This window comes from Miniopterus schreibersii, assembly GCF_964146895.1.
Source record: "Miniopterus schreibersii genome assembly, chromosome: 3".
In the NCBI taxonomy this organism is placed as follows: Eukaryota; Metazoa; Chordata; class Mammalia; order Chiroptera; family Miniopteridae; genus Miniopterus; species Miniopterus schreibersii.
Genome location: NC_138103.1, coordinates 4484930 through 4512242, shown reverse-complemented (window position 1 = coordinate 4512242; position 27313 = coordinate 4484930). Strand labels below are relative to the sequence as shown.

General features: G+C 38.2%; 1 protein-coding gene and 1 pseudogene across 2 annotated transcripts in view; one reads left to right on the top strand and one right to left on the bottom strand.

Annotated features, from left to right (window-relative positions):
* The window catches only part of LOC308554459 (phospholipid-transporting ATPase ABCA3-like), a 244167-nt gene that overhangs the window by 162679 nt on the left and 54175 nt on the right, over nt 1-27313 (top strand). The window contains exons 15-18 of the mRNA XM_081131699.1: nt 4079-4229; nt 8144-8242; nt 17732-17903; nt 18640-18934. Of these exons, the coding sequence (XP_080987825.1) occupies nt 4079-4229; nt 8144-8242; nt 17732-17903; nt 18640-18934 (717 nt within the window). The remainder of the gene's footprint in view (nt 1-4078; nt 4230-8143; nt 8243-17731; nt 17904-18639; nt 18935-27313) is intronic.
* Nucleotides 10184-10522, bottom strand: LOC308554791 (eukaryotic translation initiation factor 1 pseudogene; annotated as a pseudogene). Its single transcript has one exon. The product of its transcript is annotated as a eukaryotic translation initiation factor 1 pseudogene (transcript).

Below are 27313 nucleotides of genomic sequence, written 5' to 3'. Positions count from 1 at the left end.
ACCTCCAGACCACTTACCTTCCGTGCTCCTGAGACTTCATTGGCAAAGGAGGTACATTTTAGGGTGTCTTTCTGCTTCACAATTGCCTTGTATTTGGACAGAGTGTCACCCCACAGCTACAGGTGAGGTGTCCTGGAGCTGATTATACCACATGACCTCTCTCCACATGTCCTCCCACAGTTGATTGAACCAGACTGGACAGCTGACCCAAGGCAGACCACCTGGGCTGTCTGTCCTGGGAATTCTATTTTGGGTCTTTTTTAATGATGAGTTTAGTACACTTAAATTAAGGGTGACTATTCATGCATGAGGATTTCCTATAGTTATTTTGCCTTTTGTTTTCTGGCAGCTCTGTGTCTCCATTGTTTCTTTTCAAATTAAATTTATTTGGGTAACATTGGTTATTAAGATGATATGTCTCAGGTGTAGAAGCCTGTGATACAACATCTGTATATTACATTGTGTTTTAGTTTGGTGGTATTTTATAATTTTCCTGTTTCCTCCTTTTTTAAGTTAAGTGTCTCAGTTTGGGATTTTATGTGGTTACCATTAGGTTTATGCAGAAGAAAAATTCATGTACACAGTAGTCCTTTTTCTTCTGAATGCATATTATCTCCATTCCCCTTTGCAAATGCAGACTTGCTCCCTGTTCCCTTTATGTTTCCTTGTCACAGGCCGTCCCTGTGTGAGCTCTGATCATATCCGAATGCTGTTGGGGCTCCCCTCCTCTTCTCTGCCCCTTGCAGTGTTTTACCCCCTTGAGGCATTCTGTGATGTTCAAGTGTTTAGTGCCCTATTCTGAAAAGGGGTTGTAATGTCCTGCTTCTGTCTGCTGGTAGGTGATCTTACTCATAGTCTTCTGTCCTTGTGGTGTTGTTTCATATAAAAATGACCCCCTTGAGTATTTCCTGCAGTGGAGGTCTTCTGGTGGTAAATTCCCTCAGCTTCTATATGTTGGGAACAGTATTAATTTTCTCCTTCATATCCAAAGGATAACTTTGCTGATATATTATTCTTGGCTGGTAGTTTCTCTTTTTCAGTAGTTTTTATACTTGATTCCACTCTTTACTAGCTTGCAGGGTTTCTGCTGAGAAATTCAGTGATTGTCTAATGGGATTTCCTTTGTAGGTTACTGCCTTCTTTTTCCCAGCTTTCTTGAGAATTCTTTCTTTGCCATTAATGTTTGACAGTTTTAGTATAATGTGCCCTGGAGAGACCCTATTTGGATTGTTCTGTTTGCTTCTTGGATTTGAGGATCTAGTCTTTCCATAGGTTTTGGAAGTTCTTGTCAACTCTGTGTGTAAATAGGCTTTCTGTTTCCTTCTCTCTCTCTCGCATCTCTAATATACTTAATATTCTTATATTACTCTTTCTGATGAAGTCAGATAGTTCTTGTAGAGTTTTTCTTATTTTTACTCTCAAATCTCTCTTCTTCCATCTGTGTCATTTCTAGATTTCTATTTTCAGTGTCATTAATTCTTTCCTCCATCTGGTCAGCTCCATTTCCTAAGCCTGCTAGTTCATTCTTTATCTCTTTTATTGAGTTCTCAATCTTTAAACAGCTAAGGTTTTAATAAACAAATCATTTATAACCACTTCTAATATTACTAATTTTATGAATTATTGATAAAATAGTATAATGTAACTAGATATTTTATTTTTTAATATGTTTTTATTGATTTCAGAGAGAGGAAGGGAAAGGGAGAGAGAGATAGAAACATCAATGATGACAGAGTCATTGATCAGCAGCCTCCTGCACGCCCCCCACCAGGGATTGAGCCCGCAACCTGGGCATGCGCCCTGACCAGGAATCAAACTGTGACCTCCTGGTTCATGGATCGATGCTCAACCACTGAGCCACGCTGGCCCAGATCTAACTAGATATTTTAAAAGGTATAATACTTTAGGACATTCAGTCCCCTTCTTATATATGCTTAAGTTTAAATATGCTTAACCTGAGTCTTAAGAGGACAAGATAATTGAGAAACTTACTATGTCATCACTTATGAGAAGTAAAAAACAACTTGCATATCATTTTGTAAGTAAACCAAAAGTAGTGTTGGTTCCCATAGCTAGTAAATAATGGATACCGGCCCTGGCTGGTTTGGCTCAGTGGTTAGGGCGTTGGCCCCAGGAACTGAAGGGTCCGGGGTTTAGTTCCAGCCAAGGGCATGTACCTAAGTTGCAGGCTCGATCCCTGGCCCTGGTTGGGGTGTGTGTGAGAGGCAACCAATCAGTGCTTCTCTCTCTCTCTCTCTCTCTGTCTTTCTGTCTCTCTCTCTCTCTCTCTCTCTCTCTGAAAACTTTGGGAAGAATATCCTCGGGTGAGGATTAAAATAATGATGATGATGTTGCTCCATTCTCTGGACGTCTGTTGCCTCATTTTTATTTATTCTTTTTAAATATATCTTTATTGATTTCAGAGAGCGGAAGGGAGAGAGAGAGAAACATCACTGATGAGAGAGTCATTGGGGATGAGCCGGCAGCCCGGGCATGTGCCCTGACTGGGAATCGAACCCTGATCGCCTGGATCCCAGGTCGGTGCTCAACTGCTGAGCCCCGCCGTCCGGGCTGTTGCCTCATTTTTAAAATGGAATAATAGTGTCTTCTCTACTATAAGCCAGGTAAATAAACCAAATTCTTAGCTAAGAGATCTATTATCTTTTTAATTCTCACCCAAGGAGTGAGGATATTTTTTCCATTGATTTTTAGAGAGAGAGTAGATGGGAGGGAGGAAGGGGGAATGGGTAAAGAGAGAAACATCACTGTGAGAGAGATACATCAACTGGTTGTCTCCCTCACATGCCCTGACTGGGAGCAGGGATGAAACCTGCAATGCAGGTACATGCCCTTGACCGGGAATCGAACCCATGACCCTCCAGTGCACAGGCCAACGCTAACCACAGAGCCACACCAGCCAGGGAAAGAGATCTGTTCTTAAGACCTTTTTTTTTTTTTAATCTTTGTACTGATTGATTGAGTTTTTTAGAGAGAGAGAAAGGGGGAGAGAGAGATTTGTTGTCCACTCATCTGTGCATTCATTGGTTGATTCTTGTATGTGCCCTGACCCGGCATCGAACCTGCAACCTTGGTGTATGGAGACAATACTCTAATGAACTGAGCTACCCTTTTTTAAAATCTTAATAAGAAACATAAATGCAAATGAAATGACCATTTGAAATTCATATACTTAAAAGCTATGATTTTTTCCCTTTAATTCCAGAAAATAATTTATATAGGCAAAGCACTACTTAAGTACAATAGTTCTCTGATTTGTTTAAGGTCTCTAATCAAAAATCATTTCTAAAATTTAACAACCTTCTGCCTGGCCAGTGTTGCCAAATGGTTGAGCATTGACCTATGACCCAGGAGATTGTGGTTTGATTCCTCGTCATGGCACATGCCTGGGTTGTGGGCTCAATCCCCAATGGGGAGTGTGCAGGAGGCAGCCGATCAATGACTCTCCCGTCGTTGATGTTTCCATCTCTCTCCCTCTCCCTTCCTCTCTCTGAAATCAATAAAGACATATTTTTTTTAAAAAAAATTAACCTTTCTTCAACATTTCATACCTTCCTTCTCTGCTTTATTTTTCTAACACAATATATATTTTAACTTATTCATCTTTGGCTAAAAAGTAGCTCTTACGAGGGCAGGAATTTTTATCTACTTTTTTAACTGCTATATCCCCAGGGCCTAGTTAATGCCTGATACACAGTGGACAACCAATGATAATAAATGTATATTTATTAAGATTACAGTTTCAAAAATCTAACTAGCCAAAAAACAGAGGCCTTTCTTCATACAAGTACTATATCTGTTTATATACACTGTTATTATTGTTTACTAAGAAAATTATTTAAATTGTAGAGGAAGTTTCTACTTATTCAATGTCTTGGTTTTTGGAGCAACATTTGGAAATTTTAGGTGTGAGCCTCCGTACAGTCAAAACAAAACCTTTTGTGACATACCGTGTCTCCTTGTGGACCTAGGTAACCTGAACCATGGAGAGCCAAATTTGGTCTTAGAAGATGAAAAAGTACAAAACTTCTTCATTGGTCTTCTAAATGATTTCTCTCAGGTGCTACATATCAAATAGTGATGGAGATTGAACCACAGTGTGATGTTGAAAAGATGTCTGCAGTGATTCAGTCTCATATTCCAGATGCCACCTTGGAAAAGTATACTGAAGCTGAATTATCATTTGTTCTACACAAAGAGGATATGTGGAGGTATAGATTCAGAGAGTTCTAGATGGATGGTTTGGGTGGCCAAAAATTGTTTTTAATTTTCCAGGTTTAGTAAGCTTAGTGAGTAGTAGTTTGGTAACAAGCCAGGTCTCCAGTTACAGCTGTCATTTGCCAAAGTAATTATAGAGAGCAAACACAGGGATGATAGTTCCAACTGGGATTCCCATCCCACCATTGTCATCATCATTGACCTTCAGGGCATGCACTGGTTTCATCTTGTCTGAAGTTATTACTATCTAGATATTCCATAAATGAGGGGTGGCTGCCCTGCACACGGGAAGGTGAAGGCCTTGTAGAACATTGCTCTGCTTCCATCTGACATAAGGTTCCTGGGTAGAACGAAGGAAAGAACACCAGGAGTCACACCCACGATCTAATAAATAGAGGTGAAGAGAAACACTCGTACCCTAGAAGAGGAACGAAAGGAAGAGGAAATGTTCCACGGGAGCGATTTTGATTCAGAGAGTATATCTGAACCTGCTTGAAAAGTGGGAGCATGGAATGGTATTGAGACAGCTGAGGGAGGGTAAGGGAATGACAGAAACTACAACTGGACATTCATATGTGAACATTCATTCAGCATAGGTAGAAAACAGATGTTTGGGTACTTTAGCACAGTCTGGTAATTATAAATCTGGAGGTACTGAGTGTTGCAAAAAAAAAAAAAAAATGTTAGAGAAGCTGCTTAAACATATCACATCTACCCACCCTATATCATATGTATACAAATGACATTATCAGAAGAAATAAAGAATAATAAAGATATCATTAAAATTAAGTATAAAATAGGAAATGTAAGGATTTAGAAATAGGTAATATTTTTATCCTGTATTTCCACTAAATATTTTGGACATGAAATGGAGAAAAAGAAAAAGTTTCTGAGAAATGAATGTCTAGTCACACAGATTAATATCAACGCTTTAGATGTGGATTTCTGGCCCATGGACAGTGGATCTAGTATAGCATAAAATGCAAATCATGAAGTTAGGGGAAAATATATTAACTCAAAATGAAGTTTCTTTAACAGGATAATTTTAAAGCAACTATTGAAAGGAAAAAAACACAATCCAAATAAAATGCCCATAGTCTGTTTATGCACAGAATTATTTACAACAGTAGGTTAGTGCCAAGACTTCGATAGCTTAATTAATTGTTTTTATGCTTTGGGCTGGGTACAACTCTAAATGCTTTGCACCTGTGTATTTACATGAACATGAGGAAGAGACTTAGGATCAGTACTTACAACCTCAATGCCTATATTCTAACCTATAAAATATGGCTAACAGAAGTGAACTTGAAATTTATAAGCTGGTTCTTTGAGAAGACCAGTGAATTTAGTAAAACTTCAGTCATTCTGATCAGAAAGAAAAAAGACACAAATTACCAAAACTGAATCAAGAAGAAATTAATTTGAAAATCTATCTATTAAAGACATTGAGTTCATACTTTAAAACATTCCCAAAGAGAAAACTCCAGGACCAGATGACTTCACGGATGAATTCTATCAAATATTTAAAGAAGAAAAATTAGCGATTCTATATAAACTTTTCTAGAAAATAAGAGGAAAGGGAACATTTTCCAACTTTATAAGGCCAGTATTATTACCCTGGTACTAAAACCAGTCAAAGACATTACAAGAATATTATTATTACTATTATTATTCAATAATCTTTACCAGAATATACGGACTCTTAAATATAGGTGAATAGGGGTTCTGTTGAGAAGAAAGAAGAAAGAGAACAATGACCTGGAGAGATGTGAAGAGTTGTCATTGAAAGAGGTTAAGTTGAACTGAGGGATAAATGTAGAAGCAATTATCAAAGCTAGGCGAAATTAGATGAAAATGGTGTTCAGCCTTAAATATGAGTGAAAGTTAGAAGATGAGTTTGGAGTCCACCATCTCTGAGGGTAATCACACGTAGACTTGATAGTCCCTTCCTAGGATTGGGAGGTGTGTTTAAGAAGCAGATGGGTCTCTGGAGACCCTTTCAACCTAAAACTGTTCATTTTTCCTGGTAAAACTATGTGCTTATTGGCAGTCCTTGAGGTAACTGCACTACAATTAGCAAAACTTTGATACAATTTACTTACTTGATTAAATCTCTCCAGTGCCCAGCTACTACTTCACTAACTCCATTTTCTGTCATTTAATGATTTATACCTCCTGCACTGTGAGAACTCTTTTCCATTTGATATAGGAATCACATGTGAATAAATTAAATTTTATCAACTAGCTATAGACTTTAACACTTACAGAAAATAAACTGATAATTTTTAGAAAAAGTATATATATCAAAGATCACATACAGTGCAGAGCAATTTGCTAAGGTAAATATCTCCTATTTCCATTTGTTTTACAATAAGCTGTACAGTGAAGAAGAATCTACAGACATTTTCCCATGGATAACAAGGAGTTAGCATGGAGCAGAACAATACTGAAAATTCATCTTTAGAAAAACAGCCTAATTTGAAAATGGGCAAGGGTCTTGAATAGATATTTTTCCGAAGAAGATGTACAGATTGCCAATAAGTACATGAGATGTTCAACACCACTATTCATTAGGGAAACGCACATCAAAACACAAAAAATAACAAAGGTTGGTAAGGATGTGGAGAAATTGGAACCCTGTACATTGCTGTTTGGAATGCAAAAACAGAACAAAAGATGGTATACCTGCTGTGGAAAACAGTAGGGAGGTTCCTCAAAAAGTTAAACATAGGATTACCACATAATTCAGCAATCCCACTTCTAGGTATATACCCAAAGTAATTGAAAGCAGAAATTCAAACAGATATTTGTATGCCAGTGTTCATAGCAGCATTATTTACAAAATCCATAAAGGTGGAAACAACCCAAATGTCCATTGAATTAATGAGTAAGCAACATGTATATCCATACAATGAGTATTTTTCATTCTTAAAAAGGAATATAATGTGGACACATGCTACAACATTGATGAACCCGGAAAGAATTACACTAAATGAAATAAGCCAGACACAAAAGGACAAATATTGTATGATCCTAACTTATATGAGGTACATAGAATATGCAAATTCATAGACAGAAAGCAAAAGTGAAGCTGAGGGAAGGGAGGAATGGAGAATTATTGTTCAATGGGTGTACAGTTTTAATTTGGGATTGGAAAGTTCTGGAAGTTGGTGGTCATGGTTGCACAACATTGTGAATGTGCTTAATGCTGCTTCAGTTATATGCTTAAGATGATGAAATGGTAAACTTAATGTTTCATATATAGTACCTCAGTAAAATAATTTAAGATGACAATAGGAAAGAATACAATTGGGAATAAAATTAAGTATTAAATAGAGGGAAAATGTAAGTGCTCATGTTTTTTCTTAAATTTATTGGGTGGCATTGGTTAATAAGAGTACATAGGTTTCCAGCATAGATTTCTGTGATACACCACCTGTATATTGCAGTGTGTGCCCGCCACCCAAAGTGGAACCTTCCATCACCATGTATGTGACCCCCTGACCCTCACTCCCCCCCAGCCCTCTTCCCTCTGGTAACCAGCCTACTGGTGTCTGTGTCTATGAGTTTCTGTTTCTTTATCTTGTATATTCATTCATTGCTTTCAATTTTATATTTCACACATGAGTGAAATCACATGGTTCTTAACTTTTTCTGACTTATTTTACTTAGCATGACATGCTCAAGTTCTATCTATCTCCCTCTCTTTCTCAAATCAACGAATTTTTTAAAAACTGTTTTAAGTGTTCCATCCATGCTCTCACAGATGGCAGTATTTCATCTTTTTTATGGCAGAGTAGTGTTCCATCGTACATATATTTTGAATTTTTTATTCACTAGAAAATAAAGTGAACTAAAAAGAGAAAATAAAATGTATCTAGTGTTTTGTCTTTCTCCTCGCCTCCAGGTTTGAAGCTCTGTTTAACGATCTGAAAGAGAACAAAAGAGAGCTGGGCATTGCCGGCTTTGATGCGTCCTTCACGACCATGGAAGAAGTCTTCCTGAAGTGAGTAATAATGACCTTAAAAAAGTCCTCACTAAAACTCTACATCAGCTTGAGGCAAGCCTCACCCTCTTTGCATCGGAGTAAAGTCATCAGTTACGGATGTTTATAACATGTTAACCTTCTGCTAATGTAGTCCTGTATTTTCAGTGGAGAGTGCGTGAAGGTTTTGAACTTGGGCCTTGATGCATGCCTTACTGTGTTAGACGGTTTAAACGTTAGTCAAGGAAAAAAGACAATTAACATTGGTGTCATCCTAGGAAAAGTTAGAGTTCTAATTTAGAGTCTGTACTAGAAATGATTTTAAAATTTTGACCTAACCAAGTTTCCATAATTTATTTAATTTGTACATAATTTTATTGTTGACAGTATTACAGATGTACCCCAATTTCTCCCACCTTTGCCCCCCTCCTCCCAGCCCGTGCCCAACCCCAGGACTTCACCACACTATTGTCTGTGTCCATTGGTTATACATATATGTATATTTGAGTTCTTTGGTTAATCTACTCCTGTCTCCCCCCTCCCTTCCTTCTGAGATACGTCATTCTCTTCCATGCCTCCATGTCTCTAGACCTATTTTGTTCATCAGTTTATTATGATCATTAGATTCCACTTATAAGTGAGATTATGTGATACCTGTCTTTCTCTGCCTGGCTTATTTCACTTAGCATAATATTCTCCAGGTCCATCCATACTGTCCCAAAGGGTACTAGATTCTTCTTCTTTACAGCTGCATAGTATTCCATGGTGTGAATGTCCCACAGCTTTTTTATCCACTCATCTACTGATGGGCACTTGGGCTGTTTCCAGATCTTATCTATTGTAAATAGCGCTGCTATGAACTTAGGGTTGCATATATTCTTTCTGATTGGTGTTTTGGGTTTCTTAGCATATATTCCTAAAAGTTGGATCACTGGGTCATAAGGTAGTTCCATTTTTAATTTTTTGAGTAAATTCCACACTGTTTTCCACAGTGGCTGCTCCAGTCTGCATTCCCACCAGCAGTGTACCAGGGCTCCCCTTTCTCCACACCCTCGCCAGCACATGTTGTTTGTTGATTTGTTGATGGAGCCATTCTGACAGGTGTGAGGTGATACCTCGTTGTGGTTTTAATTTGCATCTCCCTGATGATTAGTGATGCTGAGCATTTTTTCATATGTCTCTTGGGCATCTGTATGTCCTCTTTGGAGAAGTGTCTATTCAGGTCCTTTGCCCATTTTTTAATTGGATTGTTTGTCTTCCTTTTGTTGAATGGTATGACTTTCTCATATATTTTGGAAATTAACCGCTTATCAGATGTGTCATTGGCAAATATGTTCTCCATAAAGTGGGCTCCCTTTCCATTTTGAGGATGGTTTCTTGTGCTGTGCAGAAGCTTTTCAGTTTGATGTGGTCCCCCGTTTGTTTATTTTTCCCTTTGTTTCCTCTTGCCCTAAGAGATGGATCGGCAAACATATTGTTATGAAAGATGTCTGAGATTTTACTACCTATTTTTTCTTCTAGGATTTTTATGGTTTCATGATTTACATTTAAATCTTTTATTCATTTTAAGTTTATGCTTGTGTATGGTGTAAGTTGGTCGTCTAGTTTCATTTTTTTTGCATGTTCCTGTCCAATTTTCCCAGCACCATTTATTGAAGATACTCTCTTTACTTCATTGTATGCTCTTGCCTCCTTTGTCAAATATTAATTGGCCACAAAGGTGTGGGTTTATTTCTAGGCTCTCTTTTCTGTTGCATTGATCTATATGCTTGTGTGTTTGTGTGTTTTTTCTTTTTTCCAGCTTATTGCATGAAGGAGTTACACTAGCCCAAGTTAAAAGCAGACCCCAAATGGTTACATTATACAAGCTGTGAGGTTTTTAAACTTGTGACAAGGGATAGAAGGGAAATTTTACTCATTGCAAGGAAATCCTCACTTAAGCTTCAGTGAGCCAAAAGCACTTTAAAATCCATGAGCCTTCAGCTGGTCCTCCTCAGCCATTCCAATCTCTGCAAGGAGCTGGCATGTTCTTGTGCTGATCACCTGCAGCTGAATCACTTCTCCATATTCTGGATGCTCAATTACAGGACCACTGCAGGCAAATTTCTTCTTAAAAGCCTTCACTAGTTTCTCTTCATCATAATCATCAGTGATCCCTTGGACAGTAGTAAGGGTCTTCTTGCCATTTCTCTGTTGAATTCTTATATGGATATAACCCTCAGTGCCAGCAGGAAGCAGATCATCACCCTTACCTGCATCAGCAAAGGGGTCAAAGGAATGGAGGTTCTGGGTAGCAGACATACCCTACGATTCCTTTTCCTCTGTGGAAAGGGCCTGCGGAAGGCTGCGGCGGGGAGAAGGCAGGCAGAGGGGATGGAGCATCGGGAAGCTAGGGGGGCTGAAGGGGAAGGTTGCTGAGTCGTTGGTGGCAGTTCAGTCACTGGGGCCTATATGCCTATTCTTATGCCAGTACCAAGCTGTTTTGCTGTGTAGAAGCTTTTTAGTTGTATATAGTCCCATTTATTTTTGCCTTTACTTCCCTTGCCTTTGGCGTCAAACTCATAAAATCTTCTCTAAGACCAATGTATGTACTTAGGTTTTTTCTTCTATGTAATTTATTGTTTCAGATCTTATATTTAGGTCTTTGGTGCATTTTGAATTAATTTTTGTACATGGGGTCAAACTGTAGCCTGATTTCATTCTTTTGCATGTGGCTTTCCAGTTTTTCCAGCACCATTTATTGAAGAGGCTTTCTTTTCTCCATAGTATGTTTTTTGCTTTGTTGTTGAAAATTATTTGTCCGTATACTGATGGGTTTATTTCTGGGCTCTCAGTTCTGTGTCACTGGTCTGTGTGTCTGTTTTTCTGCCGATACCCTGCTGTATTGAGTGTTGTTGTTATGCAGTATAATTTGAAGTCAGGTAGTGTGATACCTCCAGCTTTGTTCTTTTTTCTCAGGATTACTTTGGCTATTTGGGGTCTCTGTGGTTCCATACAAATCTGATGATTATTTTTATTCTGTTTCTTTAAAATATGTCATTGTGGGGGTTTTTTACTTGATTTTAGAGAGAGAAAGGGAGAGGGAGAGAGAGAGAGACAGAGAGAGAAACATCAATGTGAGAGAGAAACATAGATCTACTGCCTCCTGCATGCGCCCTATTGGGGATCAATCCTGCAACCCAGGCATGTGCCTAAAACCAGCAACATTTTGGTGGATGGGTCTACACTCAACCAACTGAGCCACAAAATATCTTTGGGATTTCAGTGGGGATTGCATTAAATCTGTATATTGCTTTAAGTAATATGCACATTTTAACTATGTTGATTCTTCCAATCCATGAACACGGAATATCTTTCCATTTCATTGTGTCTTTTTCAGTCTCTTTCAGTCTCTTTTAATAACAAGTTGTAGTTTTCAGTGTATAGGTGCTTTTACATCCTTTATTAAGCTTATTTCTAGGTATGTTATTCTTTTTGTTGCAATTACAGAAGGAATTGGGGGGTTTTTCTGAAATTACATTGTTAGTATAAGGGAATACAATGGAGTTTTGTACATTGATTTTGTATCCGATAACTTTACTGTATTTATTGTTTCTAAGAATTTTTGGTTCAGTTTTTAGGGTTTTCTATATAAAGATCATGTCATCTGCAAAATGTGACACTTTTACTTCTTAGTCCCTATTTGGATGCCTTTTATTTCTTTCTCTTGCCTGACTGCTCAGCTACGCCCTTCAGGACTGTGTGGAATAAGAGTGCTGAGAGTGGGCACCCTTGTCTTCTTTATTTTTTCATTATGTCAAAATACACAAAATGTAAAACTCACCATCTTGAACATATTTAAGTATACAATTCAGTGGTATTACTTTTACAATTCTGTAACTGTTATCAATATCTATTCCTATAACCATTTTCATATTGTAAAACTAAAAATCTATACCATTTATTAAACAGTAACTCCCCTTTTTTCCCTACCTCTACTCCAACCCTTGGCAGCAACAATTATACTTTCTGTCTTTATTATTTTTTCTACTGTAAGGACCTCATATAGGTGAAATCATACAGTATTTGTCTTTTTGTCACGGGCTTATTTCACTTAGCTTAATGTCCTCAAGTTTCACCCATGTTGTAACATATTGCAAAATTTCCTTCCTTTTTAACATTGAATAATATTACATTGTGGGTATATACTACATCTTCCTGATCTGCATTCTAACTATTGAGAATAATACTGCTGTGAATGTGGGAGAGAGAGGGAGGAAGGGAGAGGGGGAGAGAGAGAAACATCAATGTGAGAGAGACACAATTGGTTGCCTCCCACATGCACCCTGACTGGGGCAGGAATCAAACCTGCAACCCAGGTATGTGCCCTTGACCAGAAATTGAACGCCTTGACCCTTTGGAATGCAGACCCACACTCTAACCGCTGAGCCACACCGGCGAGGGCTCTCTCTTTTCATGGTGGCCATCCTAATGGGTGTGGTGGTGTCTCGCTCTCGTTTTTTGCTTTTTTGTTTTTTATCCTCAGCAGAGGATATTTTTTCCATCGATTTTTTTTTATTTTAGAGAGAGTGGAAGGGATAGGGAGAGAGAGAGAAACATTGATGTGAGAGACACACATCGACTGGTTGCCTCCGTCACACATCCCAACAGTGGCCAGGCTCGAACCTGCAGCCAAGGAACATGCCCTTGGCTAAAATTGAACCCAAGACCCTTCTGTCCAAAGGCTGATGCTCTAACCACTGAGCCAAACCAGCCAGGGCTCTCACTATAGTTTTGATTTACGTTGCCCTCGTGATTAGAGGTGTTGAATATCTTTTCATATGCTTGTTGGTTGCCCATTTTTTAATCAAGTTGTTTCTTTTTTGTTGTTGAGTTTTAGAATTTTTCTATATACTCTTTTTCTTTAATTTATCTTTATTGTTGCAAGTATTACAGGTGTCCCATTTTCCCCCCAATTGACCCCCTCCAGCTCATTCCCACCCTCTAACCAGGCCTTCATCCCGTTATTGACTGTGTCCATGGGTTATGCATATATGCATATAACTTCTTTGGTTAATCTCTTCCCACCCTCCTCCCCCTTCCCTCTATCCTCTGAAATATGATCGTCTGTTGCCTGCATCAGTGTCTCTGGATCTATTTAGTTCATCATATTGCTTTGTTCATTAGTTTCTTCTTAAAGAGAACCCTTCAACATTTCCTGTAGTGCTGGTCTGGTGGCGATGAACTCCTTTAGCTTTTTCTTATCTGCGAAGCTCTTTTTCTGACCTTCAATTCTAAATGATAGCTTTGCTGGGTAGAGCCATCTTGATTGTACTTCCATGTTTCTCATCACTTTGAATATATCATGCCACTCCCTTCTGGCCTGCAAAGTTTCTGTTGAGAAATCAGCTGACAGTCGTATGGGTGCTCCCTTGCAGGTAACTAACTGCTTTTCTCTTTCTGCTTTTAAGATTCTCTCTTTGTCTTTAACCTTTGGCATTTTAATTATGATGTGCTTTGCTGTGAGTCTCTTTGGGTTCCTCTTGTTTGGGACCCTCTGTGCTTCGTGGACTAGTAAATCTATTTCTTTCCCCAGGTAGAGGAAGTTTTCTGTAATTATTTTTTCAAATAGGTTTTCAATTTCTTGCTCTCTTTCTTCTCCTTCTGGCATCCCAATAATACGAATGTTGGGCCTCTTGAAGTTGTCCCAGAGGCTCCTTATACTATCTTCATATTTCTGGATTCTTTTTTCTTTTTGCTCTTCTGGTTGGGGGGTTTTGTTTCCTCATGTTCCAAATTGCTCATTTGATTCTCAGCGTCCTCTACTCTACTATTGATTTCCTGTAAATTATTTTTCTCTTCAGTTCATGTAGCCTTCATTTCAAATTGGTACTTTATTATGTTATCGATTTTCTGTTATTTTTGTAATACTCTTACTAATATGGTTGAGCATTCTTATAAACAAAATTCTGAACTCTGTATCTGTTAGCTTGCTTGGATCTATTTCATTTAGTTCCTCTTCTAGACATTTCTTCTGTTCTTTCCTTTGTAACATGTTTCTTTGCCTCCACATTTTGTCTGCTTCCTGGTATTTGTTTCTCTGTATTAGGTAGAGCTGCTGTGTCTCCTGGAATTTGCAGAGTGGCTGTGTAATAGGTGCCCTGTAGGGTCCAGTGTCTCAGCCTCCCCAGTCACCTGATCTGGGCCTTGTAGGTGCTCCATTGTGTGGACTGTGTGCACTGTCCTATTGTAGTTGAGCCTTGGTTGCTGTTGGCGTCACTGGGAGGATTTGACACCCAGGCCAATCACCTGTGAGGACCAGCTGTAACTACAGCCAAAGAGCTGCTGTGCTGGAGACCCCCCTGTGGCGCAGGATTTACTTCAGTGGAGCTTTATTGTTCACCAAGTGCACCCCTTGAGTGTGTCACTCGTGGATGTGGTCGGGTTGTCATCCAGCATGGTCAAGTCTGACCACCAGGTGCACTGTCTCTGGGGCTCCTGGAGGTGCAGAGTCAGCCTGTTCCAGTGCCTTGCCCAGGGCCACCCAGCATGAGCTACACAGCAATCCATAGATGGCTTCTTCTTGTGCTGGGCTTGGAGGTGTCCAGGAGAGGCCACGCTGTGAGCCAATGCAGGCTGCCACTAGTGCCAGGCCTGGGGCCACTTATCAAGCCCTATGGGGCCCGCTGCTGCTTGTTTGAGAGATTTTAGGAAAGTCCTAAGCATGAGGCTCGAGAGGCCACTTGCACAGAAAAGCCCCTGGAAATGGCCTGGATGAGCCTGCAGGTGGGGAGAGGTAGGGCCTCCTGGAATCACAGGGCGGGGCCAAAGGTGTGAGTCAGGTGCTGGAGATTCAAATATGGCTCCTGCCTGCCGGCTGTGTGTGGGGAGAATTCGCCACAGGAGCAATGGCCTCTGCCAGCCCTTCTGCCTGGGAGGTAGCTGCCCGTCCACCTCTCGCCCCGACTTCAGGCAGGTTAGTTCTTCCCCGAGTGTCCCAGGTCCTTTCAGGCTGCTGCCCGGCGCTGGGCTCAGAGGGAGCGCGTCTGAGTGAGCCAGTGCGCAGGCCCTTAAAGAGGAGCTGCTGGGGCTCCCGCAGCCTCCGGGACCCTCAGCCACAGTCCCCGCTGTTTTCACAGCCCGAAGTTGTGGTACTTCTCTTCCCAGCCCCCTGGAGCCCTGGGTTGGGGCCCGATGTGGGGCTGGGACCCCTCACTCCTCTGTGAAACCTCCACGTGGGAGATATTCTCCTAAGTTTGACCCTCGGCACCGGGTGTGGGCTCCTCGATCCAGCCCCGATCCGCCCGCGTCTCCACCCTTCCTACTGCCCTTGGTGCTCCTTCAGTTCCCTGGTTGTAGGGCTTCTGTGCAGCCAGATCTCAGGAGGCTCTGAGTGATGGTGGTTCTGTATTTTAGTTGTCATTTTGATGTGGTTGCGGGAGGCAGCGGGTACAGCTGTTACTTACGCCACCATCTTGTTTCCTCTCCTCCTGTATATTCTTAATATTAATATTTTATCAGATATATGATTGACAAACACTTTCTCCCTTTCTGTAGGTTACATTTTTACTCTGTTGATACTGTCTTTTGATACACAGAAGTTTTCGTTTTCGTGAAGTCCTATTTGTCCATTTGTCCTTTTGTTACCTGTGTCTTTGGTATTATATCCAAGAAATATTTGCCAAATCCAATGGCATGAAGCTTTTGTCTACAAATCCTGCCATTTATGACAACATGATGAACCTGGAGGACATTATACTAAGTGAAATATAACAGATACAAAAGACAAATATTTCATAATATCATTTAGATGATATTAATACATCAAACTTACAGTAACAGGATGGAAATGGGAAATGTTGGTCAAAAGGTACAAACTTTCAGATATAAGATAAATAAGTTCTGGAGACATACAGGTCTCCACAAGTACAGTATGGTAACTATATTTAATAATAATTATAAATTTGAAATTTTCACAGAGTAGATCACAAGTATTTTTATCACCAAAAAGACAAAAGTAAGTATGTGTGGTGATGGCTGTGTTAATTAACTTGATTGTGGTAACCATTTCACAATGTATACACATACCAAAACATCATGATCTATACCATAAACATATATATAATTTTTAATATGTCAGTCATACTTCAATAAAGCAAAAAAATAAAAAGATAAATAGAAAACAAACAAGATGTTAGATATAAACCCAAATATATCAGTAATTATGTAAATGGATGAAATACAATTTGGATGCTACTTTTAAGAGTGTGTGTGTACGTTTGTGTACGTTTTTGCCTGTTATACATCTGTGTGGAAAATATCTCATCAGGGTTCTCTTTGGGTAATAGGAATTTTTTTTCTTCCACTTATTTGTATTACCTGATTTCCTAATGGAAACTTATTGCCATTGAGTGAAATATGAAGAATTAAAAACTTAAGATGTCAGAGAAAAATATTAAATGATTATTTTTAAAAGCATAATAGTCTTCAAACCTTTTATTATCAAACAGTGAACATGTTGCAGTGATATTTTAAGGCAGGTTCTGAATATGTACTTGATATATGGTCTTTAAAGGGTATAGAAGTAATTACTTGTGATGGTCATAGTTCAGAATGTATTAATACATTAGTATTTGTATTCCATACAAATACTAATTGGAGAATTTATTTTTTTTTAAATATATCTTTATTGATTTCAGAGAGAGGAAAGGAGGGGGAGAGAGAGAGACAGAAACATCAATGATGAGAGAGTCATTGATCGAGCCCACAACCCGGGCATGTGCCCTGACCGGGAATCGAACCCCGATCGCCTGGATCCTAGGTCGACACTCAACCGCTGAGCCATGCCCGGCCAGGCGGAGAATTTAAATGATTTTGATAGTTCTGTAGCTTAGAAAAATTACATCTTACAAATTTTGTATTTCCTACCAAGTGTTTTACGACTTTGACTGGTGTAGTTAATCTTTCCTGTTTCTCAGGATACTGTGATACATATTTTTCTATTATTCTGCTTAGCGTTTTCTCCTCAGATCATAATTATGTGTGGATATCTCTTTATTCTTTGCAAGTATCTATACCCAAAGACCCAGTTTCAGACATAGGCAGTAGTGAGAAATATGAGGACTTGAAAAAAACACCTACTAGCCTATGTCCCCACCATTTCATAAAATAAAGAACATTTTAACCCTCAAAAGAGAGTTATTATCTTCTATTAGGGCAAGTTCTTTAACTTGAATAAGTTCAGCTTAATGCAGCATACAATATATAATAATTTTTTTCTCACGATAAAACAGTTGATCAGAATTATTGAAGCTTTCCTGTGAGTTGCTATTATTCCTCTGGCCAGTTTATTGGAAGCCACTGTTACCACGCTGCCTCAGAACAATACACCTGACCATCAGCGAGAAAGAGCAAGGTGTCTTCCAAGTTTGGAATTGTATTTGACATTCCCCAAATAAAATAGTCTGGGGCTCTTGTCAAAATAAAATGTTTTGTTTTGTGCTTTTTTTGTGTGTACCTGTGTGTGTGTAGGGTCAATATGCTGGCACAATCCCAAATGGATGTTCAGCCTAGCCAGTACCCTGCCTTGGAGGGCCAAACTATAAGACAAGACATGAAGCAGAGTATGCTTAGGCACAGAAACTACAGCACACCAGTTATTTCCAGGTTGAATGAATTTGCTACCATTGAATTTAATACTGGGGTGAGCACATTTACTAATAATTTAAACACTATATTTGGCTTGGGTTTGAGATGTACAATTTGTTTAATATCTGAACTTAAAAGATGTTTGGAGTTTAGCCATAGAAGACCCAGCCAGATATAATTTCCTGATGCAGGAGAAATGGCTTCTAAGTAAAAGACAGCTGCTACTCTCACCAATGACATTTTTCAGAATCACTTTGAAAAGTTCTCATTCATTTTCTCATAAATGTTCCCTTTGTTCAGATGTAACACAACACTCAAGAGTTATGACAGTTGTGATCAGATGATATTGGATGATCAGATTAGGGGCACTTTTTTCACTATGAATTATAGTTTTGTGTATTAAAACCTAGCAAATGGTAATACTTCCATATAAGTTTTATGGGGATATTTCCTTTTAAATGGAGAAATGCAAAGATGATTGCTTAATATTGAGTAAAAGTAATAAATATAATTTTGTTTTTCTAATCAGAAGTACTATAAGTGTATTAATGAATAAAATCATAAGATTTTTCATGTAGTTAGATCAGAAGCCAGATTCTAATTCTTTCCCTTAATAGCTTGCACAAATAAAACTTTTCAGACCATCTTGCTGTTTTCTTGGGTCCATTTCAAGGATGTATTTCTATACATTTGCTGTAAAAAATTGAATTATTTATATTAATGGGTTCCAGTGTGAATATTGTACTTGAGTCACCAACAGTTGTACTGCTATATTTTTCTTCTCTTTTCAGTTTCCACTTTACTGCCAACAATTTTATTCCATGTTTATGAAGAGAGCACTATTCAGTTGGCGCAACCGGAAGTTGATGTTGCTACAGATACTAGTAATTTTGGTTGTCACTACATATCTGTTAACAACTAATAACTTAGTATCTGAGCTGTCCAGCAGAGAAATGGATTTGAGTCAGTATGGTCGAACAATTGTGCCTTATTCAGTTACAGGGCAATCTGATTTGGCTATGAATCTCATAAAGAACCTTAAGATTTTTCTAAAGCCTAAGAATCAAGAACTTCGTGAAGTGCAAGGTAAGATCCATAGGGGAAAAAGAGACTGCTGCTCTCTGAAGACACATTTGTATCGCTTGCAAAGAAGAAACTTAACTGTGGCGTTTAGCTACCCATTCCTTTATTTCCCTACTAATTCCCTGAGAAGCAGCTAAATCAGAGGCAACACATGTACACTGAAGACAACTGGCCACAAAAGTAAGTAATCGAGGTGTTTTGGCTCTAGGTGGCCTTTCAGCTAATTGTATCACCTTTCAGAGGATGGGGAAAAGAGCCAAAATACTATGGTGTGAAATTTAGCATAGATGTTTATTCTAACAAGAATACAAGTATGTTTCTCTAATCTCTCATAGGGTGAAATGTTGGCTTCAGGAGGGGGAGGTTGTCCTTTAATCTAGTATACCAGCCATTCTAAAAACAAGTGACTGAAGGCTTAATACATTGACCCCTCCAACTAAGTTTTTGAAGATAGTATAAGTAACTATACTTAATTTGTTCAGTGCTTATTTTGGTAAAAAGCATATTGAACACTTTTTCTACATTTTTGGTTTTGATGCTAAAAACACTCCTTTTATGTAGCTCGTTTGTTATCTATTGCTGTGTAATAAATTGCCCCAAAACTTAGCGGATGGAGAATTTTAATTTTTGGTATGGTGAAATGAACCCATTCTCCAACAAAAGCAACAAAAATACTTAGGACATAATATTTTTTCCATTTTTAATCATTTTAATTTTTCAACTACAGTTGACATAAAATATTAGTTTCAGGTGTACACCCCAGTGATTAGACATTACATAACTTACTAAATGATCATCCTGATAGATCTCACACCCATCTGATACTATAAGTAGTTACTAGAATATTATTGATTATATTCCCTGTGCTGCACTTCACACCCCTTGACTTTTCTGTATCTGCGAACTTGAACTTCTTAATCCCGTCACTTTTTTCACGCGTGCACTCAATCCCCCTCCCATCTGGCAGCGGTCAAAATGTTCCCGATGTCTATGATTCTATTTTGGTTCTGCTTGTTCATTTATTTTGTTTTTTAGATTCAATTGTTGACAGACATGTATTTATTGACCTTTTATTGTTCATCTTTTTATCTTCTCTTTTTCTGCTTCTTAAAAACCCTTCAATATTTCATGTAATACGGGTCTGGGGGTGATGAATTCCTTTCGCTTTTTCTTGTCTGGGAAGATCTTTACTGCCCTGTGATTCTAAATGACAGCTTTGCTGGGTAGAGTAATCTTGATTGTGGGTCCTTACTTTTCATCACTGACTATTTCTTGCCACTCCCTTCTGGCCTGCAAAGTTTCTGTTGAGAAATCAGCTCTCATTGTTATGGGACCTCCCTTGTAGGTAACTCACTGCTTTTCTTCTGCTGCCTTCTTCTTTGTCTTTAAACTTCTGAATTTTATTTTATTTTTTTTTGAAATATATCTTTATTGATTTCAGAGAGAGGAAAGGAAGGGGGAGAGAGAGAGAGAGAAACATCAATGATGAGAGAATCATTGATCGGAGCCCACAACCCGGGCATGTGCCCTGACTGGAAATCGAATCCTGATCTCCTGGATCCTAGGTCGATGCTCAACCGCTGAGCCATGCCCGGCTGGGCAAACTTTTGAATTTTAAATATGACGTTTCTTAGTATGGGCCTCTTTGGGTTCCTCTTCTTTGGGACTCTCTGCACTTCCTGGACTTGTATGTCTATTTCCTCCACCAAGTTACGGAAGATTTCTGTCATTTTTTTCAAATAGGTTTTCAATTTCTTGCTTCCTCTCTTCATGTTCCAGAACCCCCATGATGCATATGTTTGTACACATGAGGTTGTCCTAGAGGCTCCCTACACTGTCCTGATTATTTTTTATTTCTTTTTCTTGTTGCTGTTCTGATTGGGTATTTTTTGCTTCCTTATCTTCCAAATTGCAGATTTCACTCTTAGGTTCATCTACTCTACTGTTGATTCCTTGTAAATTATTCTTCATTTCAGTTATTGTCTCCTTCATTTCTTGTTGTTTCTTTTTGTTTGTTTGTTTAAAATATTACAGATGTCCCTTTTTCTCCCCAATGACCCATTCCACCCTCTCCTTCATTTCTAACTGGTCCTTTTTTATGTTGTTAAGGTTCTCACTGAGTTCATTGAGCATCCTTATAAAGTGTTTTAAACTCTGCGTTGAGTAGATTGTCTCCATTCTGTTTAGTTCTTTTTCTGGAGTTTTATTCTGTCCTCTCATTTGGGACATATTTCTTTGTCTCCTCCTCCTTTTGGCCGCCTCCCTGTGTTTATTTCTGTGTATTAGGTAGAGCTGCTATGTCTCCCAGGCGAACATACTAGGTCTTCTGTAGGGTCTAGTAGTACAGCCTTTCTGATCATCCTAGCTGGGCACTTGAGGTACACCTCCCATGTGGGCTGTGTACACCCTCCTATTGTAGTTGAGCCTCAATTGCTGTTGGACCATCAATGGGAGGTATTCACCCCCAGGCCCACCAGCTGAAAGGAATGGCTGTGACCACTGACCACCAGTTTTTTTTAGTTTATCTTTATTATTGAAAGTTTTAAAGATATACCCCTTTTTTCCCCCCATTGAACCCCCCACTCCAACCCTCCCCCCAGGCCTTCAATGCACTATACCATGTGATCATGGGTTATGCATATATGCATATAAGTTCATTGGTTAATCTTTTCCCACGCCCCATCACCGTTCCCTCTGAAATATATCAGTCTGTTGCATGCTTCAATGTCTCTGGGTCTATTTTGTTCATCAGTTTATTTTGTTCATTAGATTCCACATATAAGTGAGATCGTATGTGTTTGTCTTTCTCTCATTGGCTTATTTAGCTTAACATAATTTTCTCCAGGTCCCTCTATGTTGTCTCGAAGGGTAAGAGATCCTTCTGTTTTACAGCTGCATAATATTCCATTGTGTAAGTGTACCTCAGCTTTTTTATCCACTCCTCTACTTATGGGCACTTAAGCTGTTTCCAGATCTTAGCTATAGTAAATAACGCTGCTCTGAACATAGAGGTGCATATAGTCTTTCTGATTGGTGTTTTGTGCTTCTTAGGTTATATTCCTAGAAGTGGAATCACTGGGTCAAATGAAAGATCCATATTTAATTTTGAGGAAACTCCACACTATTTTCCATCGTGGCTATACCAGTCTGCATTCCCACAAGCAGTGCACGAGCTTTCCCTTTCCTCCACACCCTCCCCAGTACTTGGTGTTTGTTGATTTATTGATGGTAGCCATTCTGGCAGGTTTGAGGTGATACCTGATTGTCGTTTTAATTTGCATCTCTCTGATAATTAGTCATGTTGAGCATTTTTTCACATGTCTCTTGGCCATTTGTGTGTCCTCTCTGGAGAAGTGTCTATTTAGGTCCTCTGCCATTTATTTATTTATTTATTTTTTTATTTAGAACACTTTTTTAATTGAATTGTTTGTCTTTCTCTTGAGTTGTATGAGTACTTTATATATTTTGGAAATTAACCCAGTATCAGACATATCATTGGCAAATATGTTCTCTCATACAGTGGTTTCCCTTTTCAATTTGATGCTGGTTTCTTTTGCTGTGCGGAAGCTTTTTAGTTTGATGAAGTCCCGTTTGTTTATTTTTTCCTTTGTTTCTCTTACCCCAGGCAATGTATCAGAGAAAATTCTGCTACATGAGGTGTCTAATATTTTGCTGCTTACATTTTCTTCTAGGACTTTTATGATTTCACAACTTACATTTTATCCATTTCGAGTTTATTCTTGTGTAGACTGTAAGTGGGTGATCCAGTTTCATTTTTTTGCATGTATCTGTCCAATTATCTCAACATCATTTATTGAAGAGACTGTCTTTTTTATCAAATGTTAATTGAGCATAATGACTTGAATCAATTTCTGGGTTCTCTGTTCTGTTCCATTGATCTATATGCCTGTTCTTGTGCCAGTACTAGGCTGTTTTGTTTACAGTGGCTTTGTAGTATAGCTTGATATCCAGTATTGTGATCCCTCCAACTTTGTTCTTCTTTCTCAAGATTGCTGCAGCTATCCGGGGTCTTTTTTGGTTCTATATAAATTTTTGAAGTATTTGTTCTAGATCTGTGATGTATGCATTCGTATCTTAATAGGGATTGTATTGAATCTAGATTGCTTTGGGTAGTATGGACATTTTAATGATGTTAATTCTACCAATTCATGAACACGATATATTCTTCCACTTGTTTATATTTTCTATCTCTTTTTTCAAAGTTCTGTAGTTTTTTGAATATAGGTCTTATCTCCTTGGTTAAGTTTATTCCAAAGTATCTTAATTTTTTTGTTAACAATAGTAAATAGGATTGTGTTGTGTGTTTTAGTTTTAGTTTCTCTTTCTGTGAGTTCACTATCAGTCTATAAAAATACCATGGATTTCTGGATGTTAATTTTGAATCCTGCTACATTGCCAAAATAATTTATTAAATATAGTAGGTTTTTGGTGGAGTCTTTAGTGTTCTCTATGTATAATATCACGTCATCTGCAAATAATGACAGTTTTACTTCCTCCTTTCCAATTTGGATGCCTTTTATTTATTATTCTTGTCTGATTGCTGTGGCAAGGACTTCCAGTACTATGCTGAATAAAAGTGGTGAGAACAGACATCCCTGTCTTGTTTCTGTTCTTAGGGGAATTTGTTTTCTTTTTTGCCCATTGAATATGATATTGACTGTGGGTTTGTCATGTATGGCCTTTATTATGTTGAGACATGATCCATCTATTCCCACTTTGCTGAGAGTTTTTATCAAAAATGGATGCTGGGTTTTGTCAGTGCTTTCTCTGTATCTATGGATATGATCATGTGATTTTTGTCTTTCAGTTTGTTTAAGTGATGTATCACATTTATTGATTTGCAAATATTGTACCAGCCTTGTATCGCTGGAATAAATCCCACTTGGTCACAGTGTATGACCTTTTCAGAGTATTGCAAGGTCAGGTTTGCTAACATTTTGTTGAGGATTTTGGCACCTATGTTCATCAGAAATATTGGCCTATAATTTTTTTCTTTGTAGTGTCTTTATATTGTTTTGGAATTAGGATAATGCTGGCCTCACAAAAGGAGCTTGGAAGTCTTTCCCATCCTTAAAGTTTTTGGAATAGTTTGAAAAGGATGTGTTAGTTCTTTTTTGAATGTTTGGTAAAATTCACCTGTGAAGCCATCCTGTTCTGGACTTTTGTATGCTGGAAGTTTTTCATTACTGCTTGAATTCCTTACCTGTTATCAGCCTATTCAGGTTTTCTGCATTTTCCTGATTTAGTTTTGGAAAATTGTATGTTTCCAGGAACTTACCATTTAATGGAGGTTGTCCCATTTGTTGACATATAGTTGTTCATAGTATTTCTTTACAATTCTTTGTTTTTCTGTGATGTCAGTAGTTACTTCCCCTCCTTCATTCCTGATTTTATTTATTTGGGTCCCTCCTTTTTTTCTTTCTGAGTCACTGTAAAAGTTTGTGAATCTTGTTTATCTTTTCAAAGAACCAGATCTTGGTTTCGTTGCTCTTTTGTGTTGTCGGGGTTTTTTTAGTTTCTATGTCACTTAATTCCAATCTAATCTTTATTATTTCCTTCCTTCTACTTACTCTGGTCTTTGTTTGTTTAGTGTAAGGTTAGGTTGTTCATTTGAAATTTTTCTTCCTTCTTTGCATAGGCCTGTAACACTATGAACTTCCCCCTCAGGACTGCTTTCTCTGTGTCCCATAAATCTTGGGTTTTTGTGTGTTCATTTTCATTTGTTTCCAGAAAGTTTTTATTTCTTCCTTGATCTCATTGTTAACTAATTTACTATTTTATAACATGCTATTTAGCCTTCATGTGTTTGAATGGTCTTGAGTTTTTTTGTTGTAGTTGAGTTATACTTTCATACCATTGCGGTCAGAGAAGATTCTTGATATAATTTCAGTCTTTTTGAATTTACTTAGACTATTTTGTGTCCTAACGTGGTCTATCTTTGAGAATGTTCAATGTGCACTTGAGAAAAAATGTAAATTCTGTTTCTTTGAAATGAAATGTTGTGTAACTATCAGTTAAATTCACCTGATCCAATGTGTCATTTAAGGTCATTGTTGCCTTGTTGATTTTTTGTGTGAAAGATCTATTTAGTAATGTCAGTGGGGTGTTAAAATCTCTTACTGTGACTGTATTGCTGCCAATCACTCCTTTAATGTCCACCAAGATTTGCTTTATATATTTTGGTGCTCCTATGTTGGGTGCATAAATGTTTACAAGGGTCATATTGTTTGTGGGATCAATCTCTTTTGTATTATGTAGTGACCTTTATTGTCTCTTGTTATGGCCTTCATTTTGAAGTCTATTTTGTCAGATATGAGTATTGCTACCCAGGCTTTTTTTCCCTTTACATCTGCATGGAAAATGTTTTCCATCCCTTCACTCTCATCCTGGATGAGTCTTTTGTTCTGAGGTGAATCTCTTGTAGACAGCATATATATGGGTCATGTTTTCTTATTTGTTCATTCACCTTATGTCTTTTGATTGGAGTGTCTAATCCATTTACATTTAAGGGTCTTAAGGATAGGTTCTTGTTTATTGCCATTTTTATACTTGTGTTTCTCTCTCAGTCTTTCTTCTTCTTAAAGCAGGCTCTTTAACATTTTTTGCAACACTCTTTTGATGGTAATGAACTTTTTAGCTTTATTTTGTCAGGGAAGCTCTTCATTTCACCTTCAATTTTAACCCTTTGTGGTCGTTTGTCTACTCTCAGCCACCAAAGCTTTTTTACTGTTCCGGTCATATGTCTACTCTCAGCCACCAAAGCTTTTTTACTGTTCCGGCCGTATGTCTACTCTCAGCCACCAAAGCTTTTTTACCGTTCCAGTCGTATGTCTGCTCTCAGCCACCACAGCAAGGAACCGTATGAATCTGAACTCTATTCATTCATGTATCAGTTCATAATTTCTCTGAAAGCTCTTAATTCCAACCAGTATGACACCCATGTCCAAATTTAATACGACCGCAAAGGGTTAAGTGATAACCTAGCTGGATAGAGTCCTTGCTTTTCATCACTTTGAATATTTCATGTCAGTTCTTTCTGGCCAGAAGTGTTTCTGTTGAGAATTTAGCTGACAGCTTTATTAGGGCTCCTTTGTAGGTAACTAATTGCTTTTCTCTTGCTGCTTTTAAGATTCTTTATCTTTAACCTTTGCCATTTTAATGATGGTGTGTCTTGGTGTGGATCTCTTTGGCTTCATCTTGATTGGGACTCTCTGTGCTTCCTGATATGACTTTTCTTCACCAGATTAGGGAAGTTTTAGCCATTATTTCTTCAAGCAGGTTCTCTATTCCTTGCTCACTCTCTTTTTCTTCTGCTTCCCATATGATGTGGGTGTTTTTACACTTGATGTTGGCCAAGAAGTCCCTTAGAATTTTCTGAGCTTTTAAAACAGTAAGCTTGGATGCTTACTGTTATCTTTTCCTCTAAATTGATGATTTGATCCTCTGTTTCATATAACCTGCTGTTGATTTTTTTTTTCTAATGTATTCTTCATTTTTAATACTGTACTAATTTCTGACTTTTTTTAATGGTTTCTATTTGCTTTTTATTATTAACAATTTTTAATGTTGACATTATTGTAGGTGTTCCCATTTTTCCCTCTTTGTCAACCTCCACTCACCACCAACTCTCCATCCCTTGCCTTCACAAAACTGTTGTCCATGTCCATGGGGTATTCATATCTGTTCTTTTGCTGTGCTTACTGTTTGTTTACGATTTCACTGAGATCCCTCATTGATCCCCTATAGGTTCTTGAGCATCTTTATAACCTTTACTTCTTTTTTAAATTTATTTTATTGTTCAGAGTATTAAAGATGTCTCCCATTTCTCCCCTTTGCCCCCCAACACTTGGCTCTCATCCCACCCCAGTCCTTCACCTATCTATTGTCTGTATCCATGGACTATACATATATGCATATGAGTTCTTTGATTAATCTTGTCACACCCTCCCTCCAACCTTCCCTCTGAGATCTGTCAGTCTGTTCTTTACTTCCATGTCTATAGTCCTATTTTGTTCATCAGTTTATTTTTTTCATTAGATTCCACATATAAGTGAGATCACGTGATACTTGCCTTTCTCTGACTGGCTTATTTTGCTTAATATAATAATCTCCAGGTCCATCCATACTGTCTCAAAGAGTAAGAGATCCTTCTCTTTTATAGCTGTGTAGTATTCCATTGTGTAAATGTCCCACAGCTTTTTTATCCACTCATCTACTGATGGGCACTTGGGCTATTTCCATATCTTAGCTATTGTAAATAATGCTGGTATGAACATAGGAGTGGATATATTCTTTCAGACTGTTGTTTCAGGATTCTTAGGATATATTCCCCAAAGTGGTATTGCTAGGTCAAACAGAAGT